We start from the raw sequence: 25,113 nt of genomic DNA, 5'->3' as shown, positions 1-25,113 counted from the left end.
TCGGTAAGTGTTCAAGGTTCCAATCCCCAGCATCTCCAGTTAAAGGGGCTAGGCATGTAGGAGATCTGAAAGACCCCTGCCTGACACCCTGGAGAGCCACTGCCAGTTTGAGTAGACAATACTGACTTTGATGGATGAAGGGCCTGATTCAGTATAAGGCAGCTTCATTATGTTCAACCTAGAAGCATGTAATGTAATGTTATAACCTGATGATACTCCATGGCTTGAGAGCTACTTGTGGCTCTTCTGAGCACCGTTCCCCAATGTGGCACATGCCCTATGTTTCATCAAAGTGGGCAAGGCCCTTCCCTAATGTGGCTTTTGCTTGGCAGGTGGTTCCCTCCTTGAAATAGCTGCTGCCAGAAGGATGCCAGCCACCCTGAGGTGCTGGCCTCAGGCCAGGGATGGAAGGAAACGTGGCTGTTTTGGCTGAGGGTACTTGTGAGGGTACTTCATGAGCTACATATTGAGCACTGCTGGTTTAACCCCAATGTATTCCTATCAATTTATTACGGTCGTCGGACCAAATATATAGTTTTAGAAAATTACGTTGCCTTACCCATTTCAGTAGTATAAAACCGATACATTTGGTTAAAACACTATACAGTATACAAAATGTTAATACCTTTAAAACGATTAAAAACTAATGAGTGTAAATTTAAACGACCAATAACTGCAAACACCTTTTCATTTCTGTTTAAATTTCCGTAAATTATATACTATTTTACAAAACTTGGCCACTAGCTTTGTTACCTGAGGAAATTCGTCCTTAAGGATATTGACTCTATAGGATCCAGAATAGCCAGTACTCTTTCTCAGAAGGGGGCCTAGAATCTTCACCTGGTCTTCATGACAATAACTACACCTAAGAAGGATATGTTCCAGTGTTTCCAGTTCTCCACTATTACAGGGACCTACCACATTGCGAATGGGGGGGGGGGCAGTCTTTTAAAATTTCCCTTCCAGTGCTGCAGAGGGCAGTGCCAAACAGCGAGCTAAAGGGAATGCTCAACCCCATTGTAGTTGTTACCAAACAAATACTGGTTCCCTCTGACTTTTGTTCTATCAGCCAACCACCTTCAATTGTCCAACTCTACCTGCTGCTTGAGCTTTTGCCTTTGAAGTGTTCAGGAGCTCTTGCCAGCTTTATCTATAAGACTCCTAAAATCTTTATCTGTCACACACAAGGATGGTGCCTTATTAATTCTAAATTCCCTAAGAATACAGTTCACCGTATAATACTCAGTAAGACATACAGCATGCATATGTAACTTAATCGTTTTCTTTTTTAAAAAACTCTTAATTCAGAACAATCAGAATTGAATAAAGATTTAGTCAAAATATGTTCCCTATTGGCATCAGAGTATGCAAACATATTACTCCATTGACCTGTGTTCCCACACACTGAAAACAGATAATGAAGGAAGTACAGTGTCAGATAACCAAAACTAAAAATACCACTTCTCTGGTAAGTCTTTCTCTTCCTTTAAAATCTTTGTGCAGAAGTTATGCTTGGACTGGTGTTTTCTTGAAAAGCAGCTTCTTATTGCTGCCTAGGAAACTTAAAACTGAATGCTGTTGAAAGCAGTATATAACCAGGGGGTGGGGATTGTCAGTCTGCTTTTCTTATCAAATGCTCCAAAATTGCATTGCTAAACTCTTGGGTGCACCTAAGGTAATTCTTTCCACCCCTTCCAGTGCTATTAGTTGAAAGTACTGGAATATTTTTTAAACCGTCTTAAGTTGAACAGTATCGCCCAGAAAAGGATTTTTAGCCAATTGATCTCTGGCTTTTAAATGCATGTTAATATTATGAAACATAAGGACATCGAATGCAGACTCCAAAGTGTAAGCCAAAAGAAGTATTTGATAGCCAGTGTGTTTTAAGACTGGAATACAAGTATACAATTTACCAAATGAAAGCTTACTCTCTTTTGGAAGCAGCCATCTGTAAGAGTTTTTTTTAATCCATCAGTATAGGAATATGGTCAATTCAGGAACAACCATCAACCAGATCATATAGGGCACCCTGCTGGATAAGACCAGTAGTCCATCTAGTCCAGCATCCTGTTTTGCACAGTAGCTAACCAGCTGTCCTGAAAGGCAGCAATCAAGAAATAAACAAGGCCTCCCCCTGATGTTGCCCCTATCTGTGGTAGTATCCAGGGGCTTCCTGTCTGATGTTACAGTTTCTTTTAGCCATCATGTCGAGTAGTCATTGATGAACTTCTCCAATAATTTCCGAAAATTGGCTATACTGGTAGCCATCTCTACATTAAGGAAGACATACTTCCATTTGTCCATCCTGAATTTATTTCTTATAAAGTTCATTGGTTCCCCTGAGGGAGAAAAAAAAAACATCCACTTTCTCTACTCCATGAATATTTTTATAAACATCTGTCATTCCCACATGCTTTTTTCTCAGAACTGAAAACCCCCAGCCCTTCTTTATTGGAAAGGTTCTCCAGCTCCCTTAATCTGCATGGCTGCAGATTAATCTTTTGCACTTTTCCCCAGCTCTGCAATATCTTTTTGATCCAAAATGATTTTTGAAAAATGAACAAGTTGAAATCCCACCCCAGCTGTAGGAAAGATCTTGCTTTGTGGGAATATTGACAATTGGTTTCAATTGAGTACTTTTGATTTCAGTTGCTTGTACTGCTTATTACTAAAAAAAGCTAACTTTGAAATGCAATCTGTCTGTTGGCTTTTAGAGTGTGTTTTATTTAGTATTTGGTGTGATTTGAGAAAATAAGAGCCCTTCTGGTTCACACCAGTGGTCCATCTAGTCCAATATCCTGTCCAACAAACGGCATAGAAGCCAAGTTTTTCCTCTGACATTGCTTCCTAGCACTGAGTTTCAGAGGTTTACAGCCTCTGAACATGGAGGTTCCCTTTACACACTATGCATAATAACCACTGAGGGACCTCTCTTGCTTCATGAATCTGTTCAACACCCTTTTAAAGCCATCTATGCTTATGGCCATTAATACTTCTGCTGCTAGTGAATTCCAAAATTAAATCACTCATTGAGTAAACAATATAAAAGAGCAAGAGTCCAGTAGCACCTTAAAGACTCATAGTCCATCCCTGACCTCAAAGGCCAAAAAGGGGCTGCGCCGGCATAAGGGGGACACACAGTGTCCAGGTTGGCACGGATGCCGGCAGGGGGACCCAGATGCTGATCTCCCAGCACTGGGATACCAGCTGGGCTTCTGCCAGTGTCCCACCAGCACAAAGCTCCGTGCCAGCAACCCGGGGGGCATTCCCGGGGTGTGTGTGTCTGCCAGTAAGCAGCTTCCTGTCCCCTTTCAGCCCGGTATGCTGATGGGGAGAACAGCGTTGCTGTGCCAGCTGTTTTGCTAGCGCAGCTTCGCTGTTCTCAATGGGGCAAAATGCCCCATTTTAAAAATTAAAAACCTCCGAAAGGCTATTTAAAGCCTTTAGGCAGCCAGGAAACAGCTTTGGAGGTGCCACAGCTGTGCCTTGGCCACACCGTCCCTGGCCACCAAAGGCTCAGGAATAGGCTGCCACAAAATTTGTCAGGTATGAGCTATCATGAGCCACAGCTCACTTCTTCATACCCTGCCAGAAATTTTGTTAGTCTTTAAGGTGATACTGGACTCTTGCTCTAGCCATCGTGATCTATTGAGTAAACAAGTATTTCTTTTCAGATATCCTAAAGCTTCTACATGGGAACTACAGCGTTGTAGTGAAGAGTGTTGGACTGGGAGGCCTGGATTTAAATCCCTACTCTGCTGCCATTAAGCTCACTAGGGTAGTTTTTGGCCAGCACTCATTCTCTCCCAGCCCAACCTTCCTCAGAGGGTCGTTGTTGTGTGCTGGTGGGAGATGAGTGCCCTTGTGAGCTCTTTGAAGAAGGGGCAAAACCTCTGTTGCGCTTCTATCATCAGCCGGCAAAGACCCTGGTGGAGAAAGCGCGCTTTTATTGGTGGTCAGGAGATGCAGCATCTCTTCATTGCAGAGCAGCTGTCAGACGGGAGCGGCTCTGGATCCTCTAGGGTTGCCAACCTCCAGGTGAGGCCTGGAGATGTGCCGGAATTACAACTATTCTCCAGGCGACAAAGATCCTTTCCCCCTGGAGAAAAAGGTTGCTTTGCAGGGTGGCCAAACCGCACCCTCTGCAGGCTGCACCCCAAAATCTCCAGGAATTTCTCAACCTAGAGGTGGCAACGCTAGTCCCTTCCAGAGTTTGCGAACTTTCTTCAGCCAACCGGCATTCTCCGAAACTATGGAGCAGCGCTGCAGCGGAGATCCGTTTCCCCTGCCCAAAACTCCATAATCCGGCTCCGGTGAGGCCGCGAGCACAGAAGACTCGCCGCAATACTGTTCTTCCGCTCCAGCAGGTGGCGCCAGAGCCCGGGTAGAGGCGGCCCTCTTTCTCGCCTTCTCCTTGGCGTGGCCAGCCATTCTCATCTGGCACAGTAAAGGGGAAAGGCGGAGGAAAGAAGAGAGGAAACCACCATTCCCCAGCAGACGCCGGCACAGGTGGAGTCACGTGGCGTAACGACTTCCGGGGCTGTGTATTGCCCACCTCGGAAGGAGTTCTAGGGGGTGGGGGAAGTGGCCGTTGGCGCCGCGTGGGTCGTTTCGTGTGTCGGAGTCCGGCGCGCGACGCAGGCTCGGAGGTGAGTGCCCGAGGGGAGAGGTCCGGGGTCCTTATTGGCTCCCGCCGGCGCCTGCCTCCCCCCCCCCAACCGCCGCTCGGTAGAGGCGCCGCCCCTTTTCCGTTGGTCCCCAGAGGCGGTGGGTCAGCTCGAGGGGCCGGACTGGCGCGCTTTTCCCGCCTTTAAAACAAAACAAAACAACCCTTTCCTGGCCCCCGCTTCGTTGGCCGCGCGCCGGGCTGGCCCTGCTGAGGCGATCTTAGCGCCCCGCGGTCTGAGGCGGTTGGCCCTCCCAACGGCTGCGGCGTCGGAGGTGGTCGCGCGGCGGGGGCGGGGGAGCCTCTGACCGACGGCTCTGCCTGCTTTTTGCCGGAGGCGCTAAAACGAGCGCGGACGGGCAGAAAGCGCGTGCTTCGTCCTCACGACGAGCCTGTGAGGCGGGCTAGGGCCAGGCCTAATTCTCATGAACCCTGCTGCTGCGCTTCGAGGCTGGAGGCTTTGCTCTTTGTTTTTTAAAAAAACTTTCACCTAGATAGGTATCAATTGAAAGGTTTAAAAAATATACAAATATCAGACGATTCTTCTCTTACTACAGGCGCTAATGTGTTCTTTTTGCCTCCAAGCGTTTCCACTCTGTGCTAATCAAGCTGATTATAGTATTAATGGCAGCTCTGCATCCTTTACATGTATCCTTTACAACCCCCCTTCCACCATCTGACTAAATATGTAAAGACATCTCCATTCCTGCTCTTGTCTGACGAAAGGGGCTTTTATTTTCGAAGCTTATACCTCAAAAATCTTGATGGTTTCCAAAGTGCTACTGGACTCGAATCTAGCTGTTCTGCTGCAGACCAACACAGCCACCCTCCGAAACGATTTTTAAAGCGTCTGATGAAGGGAGGTTTGACTCAGAAGGTCATACCATAAACATCTTTTTGGTCTCTAAGGTGGTGCTGGACTCCAATCAAGCTGTTCTACTGCAGACCAACATGGCTACTCTCTGAAACTAGATACAGATACATTTCTGTAAGGACAATTTCTTTAGTGCAAACATAATTCTTGTGGGCTCCTGGTTCAGAAACCAAGCACACAGTTGGAGAAAGAGAGAGAAGTGGCTTTAACTAGGTTTATGGTTTAAAGCTGTGTTGACCGTAACTTTTGTTAGCCCTGACTTGGAGTTTCTTATCCCAAGGAGCAAGTTTAGTTAGTTAGGCGGGAATAACTCTTGGCAATAGTTTAGCCACTGGAGAAAAGAGTCTCATTGAGTCGCATGAACAGCTGAGGAGCACAGAATGTCTGCTTTCATCTGACCAAGATGTTTAAAGAACATTGTGTTTAGATCGTAGTAGCAGTTATTAGCCAAGCTGTTAGATGTATTCCATGTCTCTAAATCTCCTGGTAATGTGGTAGAGGCCTTGGGTCACTGCTTGATTGCTGTGGTTAAATAGCTGAGTGTGAATAAATTGAAACAACTCACGCACAACAGAAGTAATGTTGGTTGGGAATCCTGGGATCTTGAAGGGCATCGTGCTTCCCATTTTGATGGCTTTTACATGACCCTTGCTGACTTGATTAAGAGCCTAGTGCAGGAGTGTCAAACAATTGGTAAGAGTTCCGGATATGACATAAATGTCACTTGGTCGGGCTGGGCCATGCCTCGCCAGCCTAGATTGTGTGCGACTGGCTCATGAGCTGAATAAGAGTTCTCAAGGGGCCGGATCCAGCCCTCGGATCTTATGTTTGACACCCCTGATCTAGTGGTTATACTGGACTCAGCATTATTGCTGGACAAGCAAATTAATGCAACTGCAAAGAACATTTTTTTCCAACTTAGTTTACCTGGCAAGATGGCTCCCTAGCTTGATTTGGCCACCCAGATCCATGCCATGGTAACATTGAGACTAGGCTACTATAACGTAGACTGTAGACTAGAGACTCTAGTTGGTGCCACAGCTTGGTTAGTATCAACAGCTAGGTGCATAATTCATATTACTCCCATTCTGCAGTCAGCCCACTGGCTGCCCATCAATTCCAGGCTCAATCCAAGGTACTGGCTGTCACATACAAAGCCTTCCATGGCCTTGGGCCCTCATGTCCAGGACTGCCTCTCCTGTGCCCTGTCATGACAACTTTGCTCATCTGAGCAGGGCCTTCTTACAGGTGACATCCTGGAAATCAGCATCATCAAAGAGAGCCAGCGTGGTGTAGAGGTTAAGAGTGGCGGACTCTTATCTGGAGAACCAGGTTTGATTCCTCCTCCACATGAATAGCAGACTAATTTGGTGAACTGGATTTGTTTCCCTACTCCTCCACATGAAGCCTGCTGGGTAACCTTGGGCTAGTCTCAGTTCTCTCAGAACTCTCTCAGCCCCACCTACCTGATAAGGTGCCTGTTGTGTGTGTGTGTCGGGGGGGAAGTGATTGTAAGCTGCTTTGAAACTCATTGAAGGTAGAGAAAAGCAGGGTATAAAAACCAACTTTTTCCCATATTCGTGAATTCTTTGTAGTGCCTTGTGGAATGGCCTGCCTGAGGAAGACAGTCAGGAAGTCACCCACATGTCTGGTGTTCTGCAAACTATGCAAAATAGAATTGTTCAGGAGGACATTTTTAATAGATTTAATAGGGTTGCGTTGTAACAGGAAAGTTAGAGATGATGCTTTAACAGAGAATTGGACTGAATTATACTTCTGCATGTAGTATGTATTTTCTGCTGCTCTTTGTGTTTTCTTGCTCTCACTGCATTGTACTACTTACATAATACCATTTTCTGCATTGTTCATTTATTGTTTAATCCCTATACTTTGTTTAGGAATTCTGCAATCTTAGTCCTTCTGCATTGTGTCTATTCAAAGTTTCATTCTACTGATTGCATTTACTCGTGTAATCCACCTTGAGTCTCAGTGAGAAAGGCAGACTATAAATAACATAAATAAAAATAAAATGCCCTGATAGGTTTGAAACTGGCATGATGAAGGTGGAGGCAAGGATTGTCCTGTCCTCGATCTCTCTCTAGCTGAAAATTAACTTCAACCCTATTGGTCTTCTCCCACTGATTCTATGTGACTTCTTTAGATCCAGATGGGTGACAGCCATAGATGTCAACTTAAACAACTTGGGTTTTACACCCCCAGCTTTACTTCAGTTAGGGTGGGAACAAGCTAAGCTAATTATATCCCAAAGGATCAAAGACATCGAGAGACAAACAGATCTAGCAAGGGCGCCTCTATTCACTGCACCCCTCCATACTAAATACATCCTAGCACCAGCAGCCTATCTCCAATATTTAGAGATAAATAATTATAAAGGGCCTTTACCCTGGCCAGATGTGCAGCCTTACCATCTGCTTTGCTTGAGGGGAAATATAAGAAGACACCCTGGGGAGAGAGATTCTGCCCCTGCAAATCAGGGGACTTAGAAACTGTTGCGCATGCCCCCCTGAACTGCAATTTCTATACATTACTCCGTTCAAAGTTTATTGAGCCCCTCTTATCGAGATTGAGACCTGACAGGGCAGGTGAAAGGTTTGAGATGCTCCTACAAGGGGGTAATCCTTCAACCACTCTTCAGGTTGTGAAATTTTGTTTAGCAGCAATGAAAATTCGTCGCCTTAGAACAGCGCAATTGACAAATGTGCCCCAGCTGTAATTCTCATTTTAAAAAAAAACGTTTTAAAAATGTTTTAAGTCTCGGACTGTAATTCTTTGATTATAAGAATCTATTAGTCCATGCTTTCCATTTTATCATGTTTTGACTGGCTAAGGGCCGCAAATAAATTATCTATCTAAATAAAATAATGGAGAACTTCCTTGTGTGGTGTATGGAGAGGGAGAGAGAGACCACCACTGATGCTTGTGAAATTCTTTGAATACTCTAACCCATCACACAGATGCTTATTAAGATAATCCAAAAGAAAAAAAAAACACTATGAGGGCACCAACTTAAGAGGTATGTGAGCGAGCAGAGTTATTGTGTGTAGAAAAAGGTCGTCTTTTGTGTAAATTTTAAAATGGCCATCATTGGAGAGAATGGAACATAATCTCTCAAAAATTGTGATTCTGGCTAGGCTTCCTGGTGGGAACTGAACTTAATCACACCATATTTAATAATCTGTGGTTTAAAAAAATAGTTAAGTGACCATTTTGCTTGCTGAGTCTAGTTGAACATACTTCATTTTTAAAGCACCTTTAAAGTGTCCCATCTTTTCTTTGCAGAATTAGCTTCAACATGACGAAGAAAAGGAAACATCAGGAGGATTTTCACAAAGTGAAGCTGAAAGTGGGGAAAAAGAAGCCTAGACTAGAAAATGCCACTGACACAAACTTCAAAACAAAGGCTATACATATTCCTGAGCAGCTTAGAGAGGACCCAATACTTCCAACAAACAACAGAAAGCTCAACATAAAGGTACAGTTGGATGCAAATGTCAATACCAGCAATAACTTTCCTTAAGTTAGAATCCAGTAGCATCTCTTGAATCTGATTATAACAGAACACAAGCTTTCATGAAGCTATACTTTTATGGCACCAAAACTACTTAATAATTACTCGTTCAGACTCCTCCATTAATTATCAAATAACAAAATTTATCAAATAAATTCCTTTAATGCTAGTATTACTGTTATGATAAATTTGAGAAAGTCTGTTATGAGGATCAACATCTGTATCACACAAAGGGCCCCCCATAAAACTCGTGGGTGGGGGGAGAATCCCATGTCTCCCCCCCCCTCACCTTCCAGCCTGGCTTGCAGCTGGATGGACTTGCCAGTGACTCCCAGGCTCTGTCGCTTACCCTCTTCCCCCCCTCCCCCGGCAACTCAGCCAGACTGCTCCAGGTGGGCACGCCAAGGCCCCTGCCGACAGCCGCCTTTCCATCTCAGGCAGGGGACGCACTTGGGAATTAGATGTATAGGTATTTTGCACCTCCTCCCTATATCATCTATTACACCTTGCTGTATTTTGTGGCAATTGTGTAGCGAGTTTCCCTGGTCCTGATACAGGTAGTTTGCTGGTTTGAGCAGGGAAATATACTGCACAAGACCCCCAACTTACTGAAGAGACAGTATTCTCAGGGATGGGAAGTTCACAACGGAGTGCTGGTTCCTGCTCAGTTTCTTATACTTGGTTATGTTTTTCATCTGGCAATCTTTTATATATTTTACTTCATTTATACCCTGCCTTTCTTCCCAATAGGAATGTAAAGCAACTTACATTTTTCTCCTCTTTCATTTTATCCTTGCAACATTCCTGTGAAGTAGGTTAGGCTGAGATTGTAACTGGCCCCAAATCCCAGCAAGCTCCTATGGCAGAGTGAGGATTTAAACGTGTATCCCAGTTTCTAGTCCAGCACTCTGACCACTGTACTTGCTCTTGCACACGTCATCTCCTGTAAACAAATTAAGCTGCATTTTCATTACTGTACTTGATGCTTTAAGTTCACCAGAACTCTTCTTCAGGCTGGATGTTACAAAAAAAAATGGTTTAAAAAAGATTGGGGGAAGGGAGAATGCCTTAGGACAGGATGCCTGTTGTGTGTTAGATGCAACACAGATTGAAATGGAGATGGTTTCAAGTTTTGCAGACAAGAGGCAGTAAATCAGTTTCCATAGAAAATCAAGTCCAACAAATGTCTCTGCCTAAGCCCTTTGAAATCAACGTCAAATTTTTGTGAATCTGCATCTGACAATGTTCTGCAACATTGTGAGGTTTAGCTTTTGCTGTCTTAGTAGTTTTTATTCCTCTGTTGAGCATAAATACTTCTGTAACCAGTAGTTCAAAGGGAAGGTATTATTCATTGCTCGCAAATAGTTACTGTCATGAATGAATGTAAAACATTCGAACTGTGGTTTGGTTTTAGAAAGTTTGTAATGCTGGTTACTTTTGAAACTGTTACTAACAAATACAGCCTATTTCCTCTAGGATCTCCTCTCACAAATGAACCACTATAGTGCAGGAGTCAAACAAAGTGCGCTTTTGGGGCTCAAAGATCTGCTGTCCCAGTATCCATATGTAATTGATGCACACCTTTCAAATATACTGAGTGAGTTGGCAGCTGTGTTTACAGACAAGGACTCTACTGTAAGAGCAGCAGCAATCCGCCTCCTTCAGTTTCTGGCTCCAAGAATACGAGCTGAGCATATCTCTCCATTTTTTCCTTTGGTGAGTGCCCATCTCTCCAGTGCTATGACTCACATCAGTAAAAGAATTCAGGAAGATTCTTTGAAAGTGTTGGACGTTCTGTTGGAGGAATACCCTACTCTTTTGATGGATCGCAGTAGTGTGTTGCTGAATAACTTTGTAGAACTTATCTCACATCAGCAATTGTCAAAAGGACTGAAAAATAGAGATAATATTTCCTGGATGCTGTCTGTGTGTCCTAATCGTAGGATAACTTCCCAACAGTGGAGGCTGAATGTGTTGCTCAGACTCCAAAAGTTCCTCCACGTTTTGGTAGATGGATCCAGTGAATTGGACAATGATGGGCTACAAGAAGAAAATAGCAACCCCCAAATGCCAAAGAACTTCTTAAACATTAACTGGCAAGACCTTGCCAAGGGCCAGGAGCACATCCAGTTGTATGAAAATGGGGGCTCACAACCCAGAATCAATTCATCATTCCGGCTGAGGTAAGAAACTGGCAACCCGTCTGAAGGTTTGTCTTTTGTCACTGATGATTTTCTATGGTGAGCATAGAAAATCTAGTGTAGTTTGAAATAGTTTGTTCCATGCCATTTTTCATAGTATTCCCATTCCACTTGTGTTCCAGGAAACCATGCTATCGCAGTGTGCCAGTTTAGATGTTGACCTTCCCAGTACTCTCCTGCAGGCAATAGAGCCTACAGCAGTGATGGCGAACCTTTTAGAGACCGAGTGCCCAAACTGCAACCGAAAACCCACATATTTATCGCCGAGTGCCAATGCGGCAATTTAACCTGAATACCACCCCCAGAGGGGGCCCAGAGGGAAAGGCTAGGGTTGCCAAGTTCCTCTTCGCCATGAGTGGGAGGTTTTTGGGGTGGTGCCTGAGGAGGGCGGGGTTTGGGAAAGGACTTCAGTGCCACAGAGTCCAATTGCCAAAGTGGCAATTTTTTCCAGGGGAACTGATCTCTATTGGTTGGAGATCACCCGGGGCGGGGCAGAGCCGGAAAGGCCAGCGGCTTGGAGGAACTGCGCGTGCTGGCAGAGAGGGCTACGAGTGCCGGAAGTGGCACTCGTGCCATAGGTTCGCCAACACGGGCCTACAGGCTCTGGACTTGGGGCTGGGCTCCTATCCCACCACTGTATGTAGGAAGTGACACGTGACTTTAGCATAAATGTATTGCTCCCAATTTCAGTTGTGGATCCCACAAAAATGGCATGAATAAATACCTTGACAGGTGTGCAGTGCATTTCTAATAAGTTGTGCCAAATTCAAAGCTGTTTACAACAGTACTGCTTTCTTGTGTGGGTGTCCCTGCAATATAAGTTTGATTTTCATTCCTCTTCTGCCATTGAAGTTGGGATGTAGTACTTGTGTTTCTGTAGAAGCCACTTGTATTAAACTCTTGACCAGCAGTGTTCTGTATCTCAGTACCATTCAGTGTACTTTTTGTTGATTTAGGTAATTTAGTTTAGGACTGAATGCTTTACCAAATATTAAAGAGCTAACAAGTTACGAATCACTCCTGATGGAAAACTTGATGCATAAGTTCTTCTTGCAAACCAGAGCTAATGGCAGGCAAGGTAGTTCATGCATATTTAGGAAACTCCCTAGGGATGCAGAGGAGTGTTACTTTTGCAAGTTAGACACAGAGACACCCTCCCAACAACTTGATTAAGATTGACCATACTGATTGCATTCCAGAATGCATTGAATATTGAGGTCAGTTGAGTGTCAGATGGAAACAAAAATGGGAGGGGGCCAAGAAGTACCTTCTTAAAGCCCCTAATGATGTATAGTATTCTGGAAAGCATGAGGAATGTGTACACACACCCCTGCACACAGTATAGGGCAGGAGTCAGCAACCTTTTATAGAGCCAGTACAGATCACTGAAACATTGATTAAGTAAGTTTCTGCAGCCCAAACACTGGTTGTTAGAAGTCCTTTACGAAGAGGTTGCTCACACATAGATACATATACACAGGAGCACCCTTTGTGATTGTTTCAGTTCACTGGCATACACCTGCGCATGGTCGCACTTGGTTTGCTAGCAACTGTTCACCCCTATCATTTGCCTGTGTAAAGTATCTTCAAGATGCTTGGGGTAGATAAAAATCAATTTCTTTAAAAAATCAGTTGGACTTTTTGTAGTTTAAAATGATTTTTTTTCATAAAATGCTTTTCGAGGAACAATATATCTAAAGATCATTTTTACATTGTAGCTCAAAATATCACACTATGGAATAGTGCTCTGGTTAGACCTCACCTAGAGTACTGCGTTCAGTTTTGGGCACCGCAATTTAAGAAAGATGTAGACAAACTGGAACATGTCCAGAGGAAGGCAACAAAGGTGGTAGGGGTCTGGAGACCAAGTCCTATGAGGAAAGGTTACTGGGTATGTTTAGCCTGAAGAGGAGAAGACAGAGGTGATATGATAACCATCAAGTACTTGAAGGGCTTTTATATGGAGGATGGTGCAGAGTTGATTTCTGTTGCCCCAGAAGGTCAGACCAGAACCAATGGGTTGAAATTAAATCAAAAGAGTTTCCTCTAGACCATGGGTGTCAAACATGCAGCCCATGGGCCGGATTCAGCCCCCGGAGGGCTTTTCTCTGGCCCGCGGAGCCGAGGCAGCTAGTCCTCCTCCCCTGATCTTTTCTAGGCTTCCTGGGGCCGGATAGACCCGCATGCCAACCAGCAGCCTTCTCTCCTCCCTCCCCCTACGCATGCGAGCCTGATTGGGCCCGGCACGCCAGCCAGGAGCCTTCCCTCCATCCTTCCCCGACGCACACAGGCCGGATCAGGCCTGGCGCGCCAGCCAGAAGCCTTCCCTCCTCCCTCCCCGATGCATACGGGCCGGATCGGGCCCCGCGCCCCAGCCAGGAGCCTTCCCTCCGCCCTCCCCTGATGCACACCGGCTGGATTCAGACCCGAGCACCAGCCTGAAAATGACCATGGAGGCGCCGCGGTGTTCTAGCCAGAGGCTATGCACTCTGCCCCAGCCCCAAAAACAAACACACCTTCCGCCAGAGTACACCCCCCCATGTCTTTCAGGGCTGTAATCACACGACAATGTTTCTCGCTGGGGGGGAGGCAAAGACTCATCTGGTTTTGTCGACAAACCTCATTAAAGGCGACCCTGGTCTAGACATTAGGAAGAATTTTCTAACAGAGCGGTTCCTCAGTGGAACAGGCTTCCTCAGGAGGTGGTAAGCTCTCCTTCCCTGGAGGATTTTAAGATCAGGGGTGGGGAACGTCAGGCCCGGGGCCGTTTAAGGCCCGCGAAATCATTTGGTCTGGCCCTTTGTGGGTCCTGGCAGATCTCTAGCTCTAAAGGATCTAAGACTGGTGATCCACCTCCTCCCATGGACAGGAATAGCCTCTATTCAAGGCAGAATGTGAGTTTGTTCTGCTGAGAAAAGGAACCTTTTTTCCCCCTTGCAGAAGAGTCATTAGCTATGGAGCTGTTAGGACCACCCAATTTTGTATGGCCCGCAAATGATGTTATAAATATCCAAATGGCCCTTGGCGGAAAAATGCTTCCCCACCCCTGGGTTAGATGGTCATCTGTCAGCAATGCTGATTCTATGACCTTAAGCAGATGATGCTTAAGAGGGAGGGCATCTTGGCCATCTTCTGGGCATGGAGTAGTGGTCACTGGGAGTGTGTGTGTGGGAGGTAGTTGTAAATTTCCTGCATTGTGCAGGGGGTTGGACTAGATTACCCTGGTGGTCCCTTCCAACTCTATGATTATATGATTCTAATAGGTATTAGCGATCTATAATTTGTATTGTACAAGGAAATATATTCATGTAATGTTTAAGAAAAGTTTTGTAAATGAGTTTCAGCAATTCATGCATTCTTAGGGGCAATTTCATGCAGTCCCAGCAGCTTTTGTGAACATTATTTTGGACACCAGTATGGTGCCCGTAGCCACCATGGCATCCACAGGGACTTGGCATCCGCCATGCCTTTGGCCCTTATCCATCCCATTACCATCTCCAGCCACCTCTTTAGGACTTCCCCAGACATACCTGAAGTAGAGCTGGGCTCCCTGTGTAAGCACTGGGTCATTACTGACCTGTGGGGCGATGTCACATCACGACATTTCAATCCCCGGCTTCTCCAGTTAAAGGGACTAGGCAAGTAGGTGATGTGAAAGTTCTCAGCTTGAGACCCTGGAGAGCCACTGTCGGTCAGAGTAGACAATGCTGACTTTGATGGACCATAATTCAGCTTAAGGTAGCTTCAGGTGTTCATGTGAATAATATTCCAGAGTTCAGAAACATCTGACATGCAGTCTGGTTTGGTGTATGTTTTTCTGATCTTGTGTTATGTCCAGTGGTGCTTATGTCCCATTTATTCATTCATATTCTCACACGTATATGATTGTAGCTTAAATATAGTAACTTGAAATTGTATTTTGTGCAGTAATTTTGTAAGTAAAATTTGGCATCTGTTTTAGATCTTTGGTGAGTGTAACAAGTAGTGCTGAAAAAGGTCTGTCATCCCCTGAAAATTTGAAAAGGTTTATTGAAATAATAATTCCATTGCTACTTGATTGTTGGATTGAAGCATCTCCTACGCAAGTTGCATCTCCTATTGTTGGAAATCTTTTGGAACCAGGATCTCTGCAGCTCATGGAGCAAGTCCTTAGTATTATACACTTATTGTGGAAGTTTGCAAGGCAAAATGAAGAGCCACAGCAAATGGTAAGAGCTTAAAATTTCTGGGGTGGAGTGCTTTTTATATAACCAATATAAGAGAGCGTGCATGAGTAATCGGTGCATTCTGTCTGCTTTAGTAGACTTACAAATGTTTTAATTTGTAGAAAATATGAATTTCAAGTAGTCAGAACATAGTGGGAAGGTGCATATCTTCATTCTCCATTGCTATGTGTGCATGCTGTCAAGTCACAGCTGAGTTATGGCGACCTCATAGGGCAGGGGTGTTGAACTCATTTGTTAGGAGGGCCGGATATAACATAAATGTCACTTGGTCAGTCTGGGCCATGTGCACATGGATAAATAAATAAATAAATACCATATGTAATTCCAGATACTGGAGATACAAACTTTACAGAAGACACAAACTTTACAAAAGACACAGGCTAAGTCAATTAATGATATTGTTTTTTTACTTAAAATGCAAACAAGTTTACAACAATAACATTCTTACAGTATTATTTAACAGTCTTATTGTTATTTTGTAAAGTATGTTTGCATTTTAAGTAAAAAATAAAGTAAAAATAATATCATTGATTTTGAAAGTGTCTTCTGTAAAGTTTGTATCTCCAGTCGCTGCCATTAATTCTGTTAAAAAAATTTAAACTAGGGGGCTGGCAAACCTACAGTGGGCTCACAAGCCCAGATCTGGACGAGGGGTGGGCGGCGTGGCTGCCTTGGCTGGCAGGCCCACAGCAGACGCACCAGCCCAGATCTGGACTAGGGGGAGGACTGGCTGCCTTGACTGGTGAGCCTGCAGCTCTCTCCCAGTCCAGAAAGACAGAGATAAAGAGAGCGAAGAGAAAGAGCGAAACAGATAGAGGAGAGGGAGGAAGGACGAGGGGGAGAGGGAGGGAAAGGAAGGAAGGAGGGAAAGAGGGAAAGAAGGAAAAAAGGAAGGAAGGAACTGGGGAAGGTAGCCCTGGCAAGAAATTGGGGGGTGGGGTGGCACATTCAAATGGCATGGGGAGGTTAGATTCGGTTTCCGTCGCCCTTCCCCCCCCAGCCTCAAATGGCAGCGGGGGCTTCTCCTACCCCCAGGAGCCCCCCCACCCAGGTCTGCTCACCAGGAGGCACCTCATACACAAGCCAGGCCGGAGAAGGAGCAGGGTTGCCTTTAATGAGGTCTGTCGACAAAACCAGACGAGTCTTTGCCCTCCCCCCCCCAAGCCAGAAACATTGTCGTGTGAATACAGCCCTGAGGGACATGGGGGTGTACTCTGGCGGAAGGTGCGTTTGCTTTTGGGGCTGGGGCAGAGTGCTAGAACACCACAGCGCCTCTGTTGTCCTTTTTAGGCTGGCGCATGTGTCTGAATCCGGCCCATGTGCATCGGGAGGACGAAGGGAAGGCTCCTGGCTGGCGCATTGGGCTTGATCCGGCCCGTGTGCATCAGGGGAGGACAAAGGGAAGGCTCCAGGCTGGCGCACCGGGCCCAATCCGGCCCGTGTGCGTCGGGGAGGGAGTAAAGAAGACTGCTGGCTGGCGCACAGGCCTATTCGGCCACAGAAAGCACAGAAAAGGTATGGGGAGGGGGGAAGGGGGACTAGCTGCCTTGGCTCCGCGGGCCGGAGAAAAGCCGTCCGGGGGCCAGTTCCGGCCCACGGGTTGCATGTTTGACACCCATGCCATAGGGTTTTCAAGGCAAGAGACGTTCGGAGATGGTTTGCCATTGCCTGCCTCTCCTTTATATATGGGATTACAGAATGAAGAAGATCCAGCATAGTGTAGTGCTTAAGAGCAGTAGACTCTAGTCTGGAGAACCAGGTTCAATTCCCCACTCCTCCACATGAAGCCTGCTTGGGTGACCTTGGGCCAGTCACAGTTCTCTGAGAACTCGCTCAGCCCACACAGAGGCAGGCAGTGGCAAACCACCTCCAAACGTCACAAAATCACACAAGGTTGTTGTTGTTTTTTAATAAAAATTTTATTGTTCAAATTCATTCATATTCAATTACATGTGTCCATTGACCAATTATATAATATAACAACGTTTTCTTTATCTAATATATATTTCTTTAACTTCCCCTCTCCCCTCCTCTGTCTCTTTATTATCATTGTTACTCTCTTTGTATTTATTGTCTAATTCTTTATAATAATTTCACCCGTATCTACTTCGAAGAATCTGAATTAGATCAAAATATATCCCTTAATATCACAATTAAATTCATCCATACAATATTTTGTCCATGCCTCCCATTCTGTCACAAATTCAATATCCTCTTTTTGATTTATTAATGCTGTAAGTTTTGCCATTTCAGCTAGTTCCATTATTTTTTCTCCACTCAGTCTTATTTGGTGTCTCAGTCATTTTCCATCTCTTAGCGTATACCAATCTAGCAGCTGTAGTGGCATATGTCAAAAACGATCTCTGAGTCACTATGGTATCCGGTATTATACTTAACAGCATCATCTCCGGTGTTTTGGGGATATTTTGTTGTAATATCAACCTTAATTCATTGTACATCATATCCCAAAAGTTCTTTGCCTTCTCACATAGCCACCAAATATGATGAAAAGAACCCACTTCTTGACATTTCCAACAATTTGGTGACATATTTCCATACATTTTGGCTGATTGCTTTGGTATTAAATCCCATCTATAGATCATTTTGTATATATACTCTCTCAGTGATTGTGAACACATATATTTCATATCTTTTGACCAGAGTCTTTCCTATTTATGCATATGGATATCCTGTCCCAAGGTTACAAAATCACACAAGGTTGGAACAAAGGCCATCCAGTCCAACAACCCGCCATGCAGGATCCCACAATCAAAGCGCTCCCGAAAAGATGGCCATCCAACCTCTGCTTCAAAGACCTCCAAAGACGGGTACTCCCCCCCCCCCCGAGGCAGCGCATTCCACCGTTGAACTGCCCTTACCGTCAGAAATTTCTTCCTAATGTTTAGGTGGAATTGCTTTTCTCTTAGTTTAAATCCATTACTCCGTGTCCTAGTCTCTGAAGCAGCTGAGAACAAGCTAGTTCCCTCATTAACATGGCATCCCTTCAAATATTTAAACATGGCTATCATGTCACCCCTTAACCTTCTCTTCTCCAGACTAAACAAACCCAGCTCCTTAAGTCTCTCCTCACATAGGACATAGATTCCAGATCTTTGACCATTCTGGTCGCCCTCCTCTGGAAACGCTCTAACTTGTCAACATCTTTCTTAAATTGTGGAGCCCAAATCTGGACACAGTATTCCAAGTGAGGTCTAACCAATGCAGAATACAGTGGTAGTATTACTTCCCTTGATCTAGACACAATACTCCTATTGATGCAGCCCAGAATTGCATTGGCCTTCTTAGCTGCCATATCACACTGTTGACTCATATTCAGTTTGTGGTCCACTAAGACTCCCAGATCTCTTTCGCATGTACTGTTGTCAAGCCAACTATCTCCCATCCTGTATCTGTGCCATATGTTATTTCTGCCTAGGTGAAGTTCCTTACACTTCTCCCTATTGAAATCCATTTTATTGCTTATGGCCCAGCTCTCCAGTCTATCGAGGTAATTCTGAACTCTGACCCTGTCCTCTGGGGTATTAACTACCGTATTGTCCGGTGTATAAGATGACTTTTCAACCCAGTCTTCTACGCCGGGGGTCGTCTTATAGGGCGGGTGCTGAAACTTCCGAGCCGGACTGGAGAATCTGTCTGGGGAGCCGCCTCCGCTCTGCCATGTCCGCTGGAGGAGGGAGGGGAGGTGAGCCCGGCGAGGGCGCTCGCTGCCTGGCTGGGAGTCGGAGCCTGGCTCGCCGGGGCGCACGGAGGGAAGCGCTCGGCCACACTCCGGCGGCGGCGCAAGGCAGGCAGGCGGCTGGCTGGCTGGCTGGCCGGGGCTGGGGCGGCCGCTCTCCCCGCATCCTTCTCCGCCTCCTGGTTCCTGCCCACCCGCTCCGGCGTCGCGACTGCAGCCGCGCCGCGCTCCAGCCCAGACTGAGGGTGGTTCGGGGCTGAGCAAATGCGGACGGGCTGTGCGCTCCTCCTCCTCCTCGGCTTCCCTGCCTCCCTCCCTCCCCGCCTCCCTCCCTGCCTGCGCATTGGTGCATCTGGCTCCGCTCTTGCAGCGCGGCCAAGAATGTGACCAACTCCCCAGGCGGGGCTCTTCGAGGAACAGGCGCCGCCTCCCCCCGGCCCGGCTCCCGCCCTTGTGCAAAAGGTGAGCGAAGGGGGGCGGCAGCGGAGCGCGTGAGGGGTGGGCCTCGGCTGCGGAGGAGTATATCCCAAACTATATTTTAACTGGAAAAGTTGGGGGTCGTCTTATACGCCCAGTTGTCTTATATGCCGGACAATACGGTACCCCTCCGAAGTTGGTGTCATCTGCAAATTTGATTATCGTACCTATTCCATCATCCAAGTCATTTATAAAAATATTAAATAGTACCGGTCCCAGGACAGACCCCTGTGGCGCCCCACTAGTCACTCCTCGCCAGGATGAAGTTGTGCCATTAATGAGCACCCTTTGGGTTCGGTTGGTCAACCAATTACCAATCCACCTAACAGTAGCAGTGTCCAGCCCACATTTTACTAGCTTTGTTTCAAGAAGATCATGGGGGACTTTATCAAAGGGTTTACTGAAATCAAGGTACACTACATCCACAGCATTCCCTTCATCTACCATAATTGTCACTCTTTCAGAAAAAGATGAGGTTAGTTTGGCATGACCTGTTTTTGAGAAACCCATGTTGACTGTCAGTGATCACGGCATTTCTAAGTGCTCACAGACCATCTGTTTAATTCTTCTCTAGCATCTTACCTGGTATTGATGTCAAGCTGACTGGGCGATAATTGTTTGGGATTTCTTTCCCCCCCTTTTTAAAGATGGGGACCACATTTGCCCTCCTCCAGTCTGCTGGAACTTCTCAAGTTCTCCAGGAATTCTCAAAGATTATTGCCAGTGGTTCTCTTTCTGAGAGACAAGGCCATCTTCAGCTCGGGTTCTTGTGCTTGCTTATCTGGGAGGCAGGAAACAAAAACTGCAGACCTTCCTGTGTCGCGGAGGAAGTAGTCCCTCCCTTCTCCTATTACTCCAGTTTTGTTTCCTGCCTTTGACGGGAGTGCAGCATTCATTTTTTCTCCCTGCTACAAGATAAGAAATAGAACTAGCCTTGTATCTAAAATCGTGATTTTTTTTGTCTTGTTATTGTTCGTTGATGTCCTTATTGTCTGTATCTGTCTCTGCCTGCGCAGAAATTAGTTGTGCCTCAAACTTCGGCTAGGCAAGATATTTTCCTGCCCAAACAATATGGCGGAGGCCCGAGGCGACGATTACATTTTGTCTCAGGATCTAGTGCCGAGTTTGCTTACCGCGGCTAATGGCAGCCTGGATGAGCCGTCCTGTAGTGGAGTTTCACTTTCCCTCTTAGGGACGAAACACAAAGCCTTAGAATAAATCAGATAAGGGCTCTAAGAAAAATAAGGACACCACTGGCGCGGCTTCTAGCCTGACGCAGAGAAAGAGAAGACAAAGCGAGGCTCCTAGCCTGACGCAGAAAAAGACAAGTGCCGTGGCTTCTAGCCCCATTACTCAAGCGCCCCGGGCTATTGCATCGGCTTCGGCCGATCAGCCCGCTCCGTCCAGAGGCTTCCCTGGCCTCCGCAGCTCCGGCGGTTGCAGATTCGCGCCAAGACGCGGTCGAGGCGCATGGGACACCGCCGGCAGGCACAACAGCTCGCGAGATGGAGCTAATGGCTGCCGCTACCACAGCGCACAAAACACTGACGTAAAACGCAGCAGATCGCGGGGTACAGACTAAGACGGTTGGAGACCCGATGGCACCACTTGGTAACATACAGAGCGGCGTGATGGGCGGGGGGAGAAGGGGGACTTTTAGCCCTAAAAGCTGAACTAGTACAGTTGGTGCGGAGCATTTTTGTGAAAGGGCTGCAGGCTCTGCAAACCTCCCCTACACCTTCCATGCAAGGCGATGGGCCACTCGAGAGGAAGGCGCTGCTAGCGACATTCAGGTTAACCCTATACGCAAGGGGAGGGAGGGAACTCCCTGGCTAACCAAAGCCGCCAGAAAAGCTCCTCCACCTTCCAAAATTAACGTTTCTATTTCCCCGGAATCTTCTGATGAAGAGGAAAAACAACTCAGGCTTTTTCCCCAAGAGGATTTTCAATCTCTCCTCTCAAAATCCCTGGCAGCCCTGGATCTGGCTGAGGCCTCAGAGCCTCAAGAACCAGACAAACTCAGAGGGGCCAAAGAGTATTTTCACAGGCACAATACCTCTGCTAGAACTATTTCGGTGCTGGATTATTTCTCTACGATCATTAAAACTGAATGGGATAAACCATTGGCGTCCAAACAGGCCACTGCGGTTTTAAAAAAGTTCTGCACCTTATCTAAGCCCTCAGCGCAGATGCTCCAAATTCCCCTGGTGGAGGCTCCTGTCATGGCCCTTCACTCGTATGACGTGGTAGCCAGAGACAGCATGGGGCCCATTAAGGACCCCCTAGACAGGAAAGCGGAATTGGCAATTAAAAGAGCCCATGAGGCATCTACTCTGGCAGTTAGTGCCTCCATTACTTCGGCCCTTATTTCTAGGGCCGCCATAGTATGGACAAGAAAACTTAACCAGCTTATTCCTGAGGACAACAGGAAAGCACTGGAAGGGGTTTCCAGAGTCCTCAAGGGGGTGACATTTCTCGCTGATTCTTCTCTAGACACTCTGTCCCTTTTGGCCAGGGCGATTGCCACCCAGGCAGCCGCTAGGAGGGCTCTTTGGCTCCGACCCTGGCAGGCAGATACCCATTCCAAAGCAGAACTGATGGGTTTTCCCTACCAGGGGGACAAACTCTTCGGTGACCAGCTTGATTCCATCCTCATAGAAACGAAGGACAAGAAAAAGGCCTTATCCAAGAGCTTCCGCAGAGATAACGGGCTCTTTGGGGTTTTTCAGATCCTCTCATGCACTCCACAGATTTTGCACTGACCAAAAAAGGGGCCTGTGGTCGCAATCTAGGGGCTCCTTTCGGGGAGGGGGCCGTTTCTCACGGCCCAGATTCTCACAGTCCAACTCCGATAGGCAAAATTTCAACTCCCGCCTGGGAGCCAAGCAGTGACGCCAACACTCTCCCAGTGGGAGGACGTCTCACACACTTTGCTGGCCGTTGGTCAGACGTCCTGTCAGACGCGTGGGTACTACAAGTCATCCACCACGGGTATCAAATAGAGTTTGCACATTCCCCTCCGGACCGCATAACATCCCTACATCGACCTCTATCCCGAACAAAATGCCTACGCACTGTGGAGGCGGTAGATCACCTATTAGTCCTGCGGAATTTACTCAGTCTTCTTCACAGCCCCCAAAAGGAATGGGGACTGGAGGGCCATTCCGGACCTCAAGTTCCTCTACAGATAAGTCATCAAGAGGCAGTTCAGGATGGAGACCCTGAAATCCATCAAAGAGGCTCTACGTCCCCGCGCTTACCTTACTTCTATAGATCTTACCGAGGCCTATTTGCCCATCCCGGTGCATCCAACCCACCGAAAATTCCTAAGGTTCTCCTTCCAGGACCTTCATTTCCAATTTCGAGCCTGCCCTTCGGGCTTTCCTCTGCCCCAAGGGTCTTCACCAAGATCTTGGTGGCCCTAGTAGCCCTGGTCCGAGCTCAGGGAGTCCAGGTACACCCGTACCTGGACGACATTCTCATATGTGCTCCATCCAGAGAACTGAGCATAACTCATACGACCCTTGTCCTACAGACCCTTCAAAACCACGGTTTCCTGGTCAATCAGAAAAAGAGCCACCTGGAACCAAGGGGTGCTAATAGACACCACTCAAAATTCTCTATTTCTGCCCTTGGACAAGGTGCTCAAGATCGCAGCCTTGACCAAAAAGGTCATCAGGTCTTCTTCGGCCAAACTGATGACCCTCGCGAAGCTGCAGGGGCACATGATCGCCTGCATCCCTGCTGTGCCCTGGGCACGCTTCCATGCCAGACCACTTCAGTGGTTTCTACTCCAGTTCCAACAAGACATCATGAAGAAAAGGACAGAAACTTCATTCTCCCCAAGTCAACTCGTCTAACACTAGCATGGTGGACAGTCACCAACAATCTGTGCAAGGGTCTTCCATACATTCACGATCCCCCTGAACAACTATTTACCGACGCCAGCTTGTCGGGATGGGGAGCCACCTTCCAGAGCCAGCAGGCTCAGGGGTTTTGGAGTCAATCAGAAAAGAGTCTAAGTATCAATCTCCTCGAAATGAAAACAGTCTGGAGGGCACTTCTGCACTTCGCCCCTCAGATAGAGAAGAGGCATCTCTTAATAAGAACGGACAACGTGGCCACGAAAGCCCATCTCAACAAACAGGGTGAGTCACATTCGTCCACCCTTCACGAACAAGCCTCAATGATTCTCACCTGGGCAGAACATCATCTCCAATCATTGGCAGCGGAACATATACAGGGGATCATACACGTGCAGGCCGATTGGCTCAGTCGCCAACAAATCAACGAAGCGGAATGGGAGCTCAATCCGGCGGTATTCCTCCTAATGACCCAAAAATTCGGGACTCCCTTAGTGGATCTATTTGCTTCCAACACAAATCACCAACTCCCACGGTTTTTCACCCACTACAAACATCCAGCCGCAGAAGCGACGAATGCTCTGTTGTCCCCATGGCCATCGGGACTCCTTTACGCCTTCCCCCCCTTGCCCCTAATGAGAGTCATACGTCGGGTACGACTCCTGGAGGCCACAGTATTGCTGGTGGCTCCGGATTGGCCAAGACGCCCTTGGTATCCGGCCGTTCGCGAAATGTCTTTCAGGGAGCAATGGCGACTTCCCGAACATCACGACCTGCTTCTACAGGGCCGGTATGTCATCCAGACCCTCAGTGGTTCAGAATGACCGTCTGGCCGTTGAAAGGAGGAGGCTTCTAACCTTGGGTTATACGCCAGACATTATAACCACCATTCTAGCCTCACGCCGACCATCTACCATCCGCATCTATAATGCCACGTGGAAGGTCTTCCATTCCTGGTGTAGGGAAAGATCCGTAGATCCTCTTAAACCTAAGGTCTTAGGTTTCTTAGCCTTTCTTGAAAAAGGCCATAAGCTCGGTCTAAAGTGTACTACCATGAGGAGGCAGCTAGCTGCCGTTGCTACTCTGGTACCCTGGGTATCTGGATACCCGCTCCTAAACCATCCTCATATAAAAGCCTTCCTTCGGGGGTTAAATCAACCTCGCCTCCAGTGTCGCATCGATTTCCGACTTAGAAGATACACACAGTCCTCACGGCCCTTACTAAGCCACCATTCGAGCCCCTCAGGACAGTAGACCTGAAGTGGCTCAGGTTAAAAGTACTCTTCTTAACGGCCATTACCTCGGCCCGAAGGGTTTCTGAACTGGGGGCATCACCCCTCATCTTTGCGTGTTCCATAAAAATAGGGTAGTACTACGGCCAGACCCTTCCTTCATACCGAAGGTGAACACGAGATTCCACAGGGAACAGGACATTGTCCTCCAGAGAAAGATCTTGGCATTCCCTAGATCTTAGAAGGACGTTAAAGATTTACACAAAACGCACTTAACACATTAGGCTCTCAGATTCATTGTTCGTCACTCTAACTGCTCCAAATAAAGGAAAGGCGATGTCCAGAGCT

At 46.8% G+C, this 25,113-nt stretch overlaps 1 protein-coding gene across 1 annotated transcript in view; it reads left to right on the top strand.

Annotated features, from left to right (window-relative positions):
* The first annotated feature begins 8,844 nt into the window (after nucleotides 1-8,844).
* The window catches only part of TEX10 (testis expressed 10), a 62,120-nt gene continuing 45,851 nt past the window's right edge, over nucleotides 8,845-25,113 (top strand). Inside the window, exons 1-3 of the mRNA XM_056857987.1 lie at nucleotides 8,845-9,033; nucleotides 10,546-11,252; nucleotides 15,232-15,478. Of these exons, the coding sequence (XP_056713965.1) occupies nucleotides 8,854-9,033; nucleotides 10,546-11,252; nucleotides 15,232-15,478 (1,134 nt within the window). The 5' untranslated portion in view covers nucleotides 8,845-8,853. The remainder of the gene's footprint in view (nucleotides 9,034-10,545; nucleotides 11,253-15,231; nucleotides 15,479-25,113) is intronic.

Source organism: Euleptes europaea, chromosome 11 (assembly GCF_029931775.1).
Source record: "Euleptes europaea isolate rEulEur1 chromosome 11, rEulEur1.hap1, whole genome shotgun sequence".
NCBI classification, from domain to species: Eukaryota; Metazoa; Chordata; class Lepidosauria; order Squamata; family Sphaerodactylidae; genus Euleptes; species Euleptes europaea.
The sequence above is the reverse complement of the archived record's forward strand: the minus strand, read 5'-3'. Positions and strand labels throughout refer to the sequence as shown.